Genomic DNA, 7,550 nt, shown 5'->3' with positions numbered 1-7,550 from the left:
CCTGGAACAGGACACACACAAGCTGAAATTCTGAAGGATTTCTGTTCCTGTGCACAGTAACACTCATACTGCAGAGGAGCCTCGAGTTGTTCCCTGCACTGAATCACTCGCAAACAGGTTCCGTTTCCAGTTCCCCAAACACTGCATTTCTTCATCACTTCCCATGCTCCTCACAGATTAATACATTATTTATACCTCCTCAGACCAACTGGACTTCAAAAAACGTGCACACTGCCTTTACCCAAGCTACACACCACGAAGAGGCAAACCCAAGGACTGAAGTTCTCAAGTGCAGTACCTGCATGAAGTTGTCACTGGTGGCTATTCCCTCCTGCTTGAGCAAGCTGATCAAAGTGCTTGCTTTCTCTTTGTCTTCATCTGATCTGTCTAGGGATTGAAGGATTACTTTGCTCAGCATCTCAGGAATGAAGTGTTTCGGAGCTCTCATTTCTCTCACAGTATTGACAGCATCGTTAGCATTTCCATTGTTCAGATACTCAGTCACAACAGCCTCCTGGACAGGAAAAAAAGTACAGTTCAACACTCATTTTTTACAGAGCATATACAAGGCTTCAAAAATCACTGTTACACACTGACTTACAGTTTGTTTAAGTAGCTCTTCTTTAGAAGGAGGTGGTTTCTTGGTGGTCTTTGCAGGCTTCTCTTGTATAAGTGGTGGATTTGTTTTAAGACCAAGCTGAGGTGGCTGAAAGAGATACCAGAATTTGTCTCTTTGCAGCACATCTACCTACTGTGCCCTGTTCTTTGCAAAGCCTTCCCTCTCCCTTCCCCCAGCAGGAAGTGTTACATGCACAGAGCCACAAAGCACAGCCAGGAACACAGAGCAGTTTGTGCCCTTACCTGTCCCAAAGGCGGAGTCTGAGTGCGTGGTGGCTGAGCACTGGGAGGAATCATAGTTATCTGGGGCTGAAGCTTTGGCACTTGGTTTTTATTCATTAGAAAAGACTGAGCAGGTCTCAGGCTAATCTGTAAACAGATTAAGTCAGAAAAACTCAAACTGCTTCCAGTCTTCTGAGCCACAGCACACAGCCACGGACTCACACCACCTGATCCCACTGAGGCATGGCTCCGTTTCTACAGTGTTAGTGCTCACACACAGGTTAAGCCACCTCTGTCCTGCAATCCCCCAAAAGCAAGTTACTGGTATTTACTCCCACTGGTATCAAGACCTGGAATTGCTCCTTTTAGATGCAGTATGTTAGAGACCCAAGAAGACAATTAGCATGTTTGCTGATGTATTTTACAGCCAAGATAGAGCTCTACCAATTGCTCAGAAATCAGGATACAAGACTGGTTAACACTCAAAATCACAATGCCATTTACTGTGCATTTGAAATTTTGCCTATTAGCCAGTTCTAAACAAAGAAAAAAAATAATTTAGCCTGGTCCAGCACTTCAGGGTTTCTAAAGGTCAGGATTTTCTCAAGTATTAATCCAATGTACTGTTATCAATATGATGCATGGGAACTGATGTCAGAGTAGTGTTGTTGGACGTGTGGGGGAAGAGAAGGGACACCCCAAAAAATTGCCCTCATATCTCAGTCTTGCTCATAGGACGCTGGATACCCTAAGGAAAGTGAGGGGGGTAAGGTGAAAGAGGAAGGGACAAAGGAGGAGGAAGAGGAGAGAGAGTTCCAGCATTAGTCCTCGTCATAACGCGTCTTGCTATAATCATTGGGCAATATTTCCAATAGGCTGTAAGTAATGTAGGCATGGCATGTACCTCATCTGCATTAAGCTGTCCTTTCTTAGAAAACCGAGGTGGCATATCCTTCGACTGTCCTTGTTGCTGGGATAAGAGTCCCTGATTCTGGGTATGGTAGAGCTGGCTTTGCCCCTAGTTCAGAAAGGGAGATATAGAGAAAGAAGTGCAGATGATGGAGTGGCTTACATCATATGCTGAGTAGTACCAGAGGGACCAGAGGAACAAAGACTCTATTTGCCAGGAAGGGAGAAAGAAGGAGCAGGGGTGGTGGGAGAGTAGCATCTATCCCTAAAAACAGGGCCATCTTTTAAATAAAACACACCATTCTGACCCACCAAAGCCACATGCACCTTTTCTTGCCGTTAAAAAAACCCAAAAAGGGGATTCCTTGCATCTTTTGCACAATTTAAGAAGTGGTTTAGAATTTTTGTATCAGCTGAGCACCAGTTCTTATCAGAATCCAATCTGAGTCAGTCTTTCAGCATGAGCAGACTGCAATCCATAACATACGCATCTGAGGAAGAGCTGCTAAACACGCCGAGGTCGCCCTGTGAAATCCTCCTTACCTGACTTTTCAGAAAAGATTTGCCAAGGTCTCCAAACTGGGATTGAGCAGAAGGCATGAGGTGACCCCCATGGCCATTGAAGAGCTGGTTTGAGCGATGGCGTCCCATGGTGGGTGAAAATCTATCCTGGATAACCCCTGGACCAGTACCAATTCCGCTACCTGTGGTTTGGGGAGAGACACACTGAGCTCCGGCTCGGCGTGCCCACCTTGTGCCCACCTTGTGCCCACCCTACCTGGCATTTGTCCAAACATGTCTGCCAGCCCTCCCAGCGGGTCCCTGTCGAGTTTCATCCTGGGTGGCATAAAGGGTCCCTCCAGAAAGAAGTCGCTTCTCATCCCTTGAGACATAGGAGCAGGAATAAAAACTCCCAGATCCTTTAAAACACAAATTGTCACTTTGGTCAGTTTGGAGCAGAGGTCCCTGGCAAAGCCAAGGGTTTTTTACAGAAGTTAATCTGACTTTACCCTTAACCCAACTGTCCCACCCTGCTGGAGCAGGGAGTGAAGCCAAGCACGAGACCTTACAGGCAGCACTTACTTTTACTGCATCTTGACGGATTTGATTGATAGTCTTTGGTCCATTGTCAAGAAAAGCTTTGCGAGGAACCCAGTTGTGTTCTCTCAACTCCACAGTATCCTTGGGAAAGAACAGACTGTTAGGGAAGGATTCAAGACACCTCTGTGAGAACAAAGCAGCAATAAGCCATTTTCTCACCATACCTGCAGCAGGAAACGAATCCTTGCTGGCAATTCCTTACTTGACATCAAGGAGCGCATACGGGCAAAGTACTGATCCATTAAGGACTGGGGGAACAAGAGGTACAGGTCAGGGACACTGCTGCCCATCCCTTCAGGATCTTCACTCATGACATCCAAGATCAAGCTGCCCTTTCCTGCCATCTCCTCACTCCTGGATGGCAATCAAACCAAGCTAATGCACCAAGATGTCTCCTCTGAGTCAAAGATGGAAACCCCAGCCAAACCTCACTCCTGTGACACCACTTTCAGTTCACATTCACAACTCCCCTCTGCCACACCACCTAGCTGTGCCCACACCTTACTCATCACATCTTTTCAAACCCTGCTTAGAGAAACAGCATTCTCACTTCCACGACTTCCTGACGACGCTAACCATATCCCAGAGGATGTTTAACACTGTTACAAAGATTGACCTGCTGCAGGAGCCACAGTTGGCACTCTGCTCTCCCAAAATCAGACCTGTTCTGTACTTATACAGAGGGCTCAGGCAACCTAAGTCTTAGCCACATAATTTAATGAGGTCAATAACCACAATGGATATGCACATACCTTGGCTTTCGCATGATCTAATCTAGGTCCCACTGTCCTCATTATCTGACAGAGGCACTCCAAATCCTCCCCCATATCTTTGAGTTGGACTCTCTTCTTCTTTTCCAAAAGCTGAAATAGTAAAAGGCAATTAAGTATTTCAACATATTATAAACTCATAATTAAAAACAAACTTTGTACTCTGGCACAGGCAGAAACATTTCATCTTGTTCTGAAGGCAAAGGGACTTGAAAAATCAGTGTAAGAACTGCTAACTGAAGTACCTACAGTACTTCTGTCTGGGCCAAACTAGATCTCCCCCTGGAGACAACTCCCATGGCTTGAGCAACGCCCATTCTGCTGCATATCCAGCAGTGGGAGGGGCAGGTAACAGCAGGAAACGTTTCTGTGGGATTTTATGCTCCAAGATTCCCAAAGCAGCATAAACATCTGGCTTTTTTTTGGTTGTTGCTGTTTAGAAGTTCTACTTTGCTCTTAGCCCCCATCCAATCTGAATACTCACTGTTTTGATGCACTTATGAAGGATAGATTCATGAATAAGATCAAGCTTGCCAAGTTCTCCAATGAATTTGATGTTCCCCAGCATCTTGATCTTGGCAATGGCTCTCTGTTCCTCCTCCTCAGGGAGGAGGGGACCATCATGCTTATCATAGACTGGAAAACAAAGAAACCTGTTTAGCATGGCTGTGGGAAAAGAAGGCAAATAATTCTGCATTAAAGTGGTTCTGAAACTTACTATCAACATTTCTGGTTCGGTTTTCAAATTCATCTTGAAGTTTAGATATTAGGAGGCGTCTGAATGTCTAAGAAAAGAGAACAAAGCCAGCAATTAAGCTGATCAGTGCAACCACACACACCAGCAAGTCACCATTCCAGAGAGAGAGAGAGACTCACTGTGCTTTGCTTCTGTCCTGGATGACTCTCTGCTGATGGGCCATCAAAGTTGGGTGCATCTTCTGCCAGCCGCAGACATAGTTGAGCGTACAGCGAGCTATACTTGGGCTCTTCAAGGGCTTTGTCTACAATCTGCAGAGCCAGGGGGAGAGGCAGCAGTGTGCAGTAAGGTGCAAGACACAACATGCATTACCACCACCCTGAGCTACAGCAAGTCAAACAGAAATAATGCAGTTTAGCACGAGTCAGTGCTGAAGTGAAGGAAAAGAAGCTGTTCTGTGCTGTCAGTAATCCTTGGCCAACAAACTGAAATTTATCATCAGAACACCTGAATTTTTTATTCTGAGACCAGATTGGCTGTACTAAGTGGCATTACAGTCACAGCAGTGTCCAAGAGGTCACCTGGGGAAGCCTTTCCAGGAGGCTCCTCAGGAAAGCAGGAAGAGGAGGGACCAGGGAACTGAGACTGCCAACAAGCATCTGCCATTATTAAAAACCCAAACCACAGAACCCCCAATGACATTTAGTGATTTGTGAGACTTCTAAATGAGGAAATTCAAGCATTAAACCTACCTCCTCCCCAGCAGATTCTCTGCACACCAAGATCAGGTGTGAGGTGCTGTTTGACAATCCAAACACACCAAAACATTAGCCATGCTACTCCTGCATCCCATGAAACCCTCCCAACCTCCTGACTTTCACCACGCAAGAACTGTAGCTGTAAGGAATGCAGCAGCTTACCAGCAGTATGACCCCTTTTAGGATGAGCTTAGATTCTACACCCACATTGAGGAGCTCAAGGCATAGCTTGTCGAACTTCTCAGGAGTAAGCTTATTTAGTATGCTAAAGAGGGACAAACAAACAAAAATCCAGGTTACAGATGCTGTAAGCATGCTACCACTGATGTCAGACTCAACTTCCCTGAAGTCTATGAAAAACTGACAAGTTCAATTTTCTATCAACTATTTTCTGGGAGATCTTCAGAATGTGAAGTGTTATTGAAAACACTAATCCTCTTAGGAGAATGAAGTGTTTGCTGCTGCTCAGCTTGTGTCCCCTTCCCTCCAGGACACCCCTCCCCAAACCTGCCTCCAGCTCCCTGCCAACGGACACAGCTGGCAGAGCTCGTCCTGGGTGACTTACCCTCTTACTTTCCTGAAGATTGCGTCATGTCGTTCTTTGTCGTTTGCGGAGTCGTCATCTCGTCTAGTGCTTCGTGAAGGAATCCATTTCTGCGCGTTTTGCCCTGGGGTTTTCCCCAGGAACTCGCTGCAGAATTGGGCAGAACAGATTGTTAAACAGAAACTATGGTGTAAAGAACTGACCTTTTGAACTTTCGGTATTGCCTTACTTCAGCCCATTCTGTAACCAGCTTTGTCAGGAGCACGTGCTTACCCCAACCAACACTGCAACAACGGCTGCACAGTCAAGAATTTACTCAACAATAATAAAAACCTAGAAACCCTCTCAGGTTTTTAAGGAAAACGCACCAATGTCCCTGAGCATCTATCACCACGATGCACTCCCAGCAGCCACAGACTGGGAAAACACAAAGATGTCACTGCCTCAGCAGGTATTCCCTGTATAACCCTGGAACTGTTCTACTGTCAGTTCTGTACTCCCCACCAAGCAGGCTCAGCCTTCCCAACCCAGCAAACCCGAGAGCAAGACGACCTACCTGTTGCTGGCAGTCTTGGGATAGTGCTGAGGTGCACCCCTACCACCTCCTCCGCCTGAAGAAGCACTGTGAGGAACAACCACAGAGAGCTGCATCAGTTCAAAGATTCAGTGCATTCCATCACATCTAGCTTTGGTGCAAACAGGACACACACTGAACCTTCCCTCTAAGGAGTTTGCACTTGCCAAGCCTCCCCCAGAGAGACAGAGGGCCCTGGTACCTGAAACGAGAAGCACCCCCTTCTGCAATCGCACTCTCCACTTTGGCGGCTTGACAACGAAGAATCTTCAAAAGAATAAAAGTAAATTGACGGGGTGGGGAAAAACAAAACCTAGAAAGACAAACCAAGCGTTCATATTATAGCTGCTTTACTACCAGCTGCAGTCTCTAACTTACAACAAAAGTACAAACGTTTGCCAGACAACCAGAACCCTCCAACACTGAGCTCCACAGAAGGTAACAGCACTCTCGTCTGTGCAGTACTTGAGACAGCCACAGGAAGAACAATTTCAGCGTTATGGCCATGCCTTCTAAGGGGGGGGAGGGAAATCATGGAATTTAGGGCTTGGAATGCACTTTCCAGATCACCTAGTCCCAAGCCCCCTGCCATGGGCAGGGACACCTCCCCACCAGGCCAGAAAAGAAAGAGAAGGGAATTGTAAGGGAATCAAGGACTGAGACAACAAGGGCCTCAAATTCACCCAGTCTCCTCCCAGAAACACTTACTGCAAAGAACAAGAGAAAAAGCACTTTTTCCTGGTGGCATAGCACAATGAATCCTTTATTGACGTGACTTATGAGCTACAATTAAGGCATGACAAAGTACCCAAGTGTTAAAGCGAGAAGCACCAGGTCACAGAACGCAGCCTTAATGTCGCAGAAGAGACATTCAAGACCACATGGCCAATTAAGGTACTAAATCACGAAAAAAAGCTGTCGCCCAATGGCAAGACAGCAACAGGGGGAAAATCACGGAGCAGGAAGGTCATGACGGGCAGAAAAATGCCAGGGGAAGCCTAGCACACCCGCTGGCTGCGGAGCGGGGCACAGCCTCGCTCGGGTAGGGCACAGTGCTCGGGCGTAACTCAGAGCTTGGGCACAGCTCCTGGACGGGCAGGGCACAGTGCTAGGGCACAGCTTCTCCATGTGCAGGGCACAGTGCTAGGGCACAGCTCAGGGCTCAGCTCAGGGCTCGGGCACAGCTCCTGGACGGGCAGGACACAGTGCTAGGGCACAGCTCCTGGACGGGCAGGGCACAGTGCTAGGGCACAGCTCCTCCATGTGCAGGGCACAGTGCTAGGGCACAGCTCAGGGCTCAGCTCAGGGCTCGGGCACAGCTCCTGGACGGGCAGGACACAGTGCTAGGGCACAGCTC

At 47.3% G+C, this 7,550-nt stretch overlaps 1 protein-coding gene across 1 annotated transcript in view; it reads right to left on the bottom strand.

Moving 5' to 3' along the window:
* The window catches only part of EIF4G2 (eukaryotic translation initiation factor 4 gamma, 2), a gene marked incomplete at its 5' end in the record, with an annotated part of 9,009 nt that extends 2,503 nt beyond the window's left edge, over positions 1 to 6,506 (bottom strand). Inside the window, 17 exons of the mRNA XM_009082712.1 lie at position 1; positions 278 to 514; positions 602 to 706; positions 862 to 987; positions 1,745 to 1,858; positions 2,293 to 2,453; positions 2,528 to 2,669; positions 2,833 to 2,931; positions 3,015 to 3,098; positions 3,603 to 3,713; positions 4,105 to 4,256; positions 4,339 to 4,405; positions 4,497 to 4,628; positions 5,238 to 5,340; positions 5,641 to 5,766; positions 6,176 to 6,241; positions 6,396 to 6,506. The exon at position 1 is cut by the window's left edge and continues 243 nt beyond it. Coding sequence (XP_009080960.1) covers position 1; positions 278 to 514; positions 602 to 706; positions 862 to 987; positions 1,745 to 1,858; positions 2,293 to 2,453; positions 2,528 to 2,669; positions 2,833 to 2,931; positions 3,015 to 3,098; positions 3,603 to 3,713; positions 4,105 to 4,256; positions 4,339 to 4,405; positions 4,497 to 4,628; positions 5,238 to 5,340; positions 5,641 to 5,766; positions 6,176 to 6,241; positions 6,396 to 6,506 — 1,937 coding nt within the window. The remainder of the gene's footprint in view (positions 2 to 277; positions 515 to 601; positions 707 to 861; positions 988 to 1,744; positions 1,859 to 2,292; positions 2,454 to 2,527; positions 2,670 to 2,832; positions 2,932 to 3,014; positions 3,099 to 3,602; positions 3,714 to 4,104; positions 4,257 to 4,338; positions 4,406 to 4,496; positions 4,629 to 5,237; positions 5,341 to 5,640; positions 5,767 to 6,175; positions 6,242 to 6,395) is intronic.
* Between the last annotated feature and the right edge of the window lie 1,044 nt (positions 6,507 to 7,550).

The sequence above is a fragment of the Acanthisitta chloris genome, unplaced genomic scaffold (assembly GCF_000695815.1).
Source record: "Acanthisitta chloris isolate BGI_N310 unplaced genomic scaffold, ASM69581v1 scaffold35869, whole genome shotgun sequence".
NCBI classification, from domain to species: Eukaryota; Metazoa; Chordata; class Aves; order Passeriformes; family Acanthisittidae; genus Acanthisitta; species Acanthisitta chloris.
This window is presented reverse-complemented; position numbering and strand designations above follow the sequence as displayed.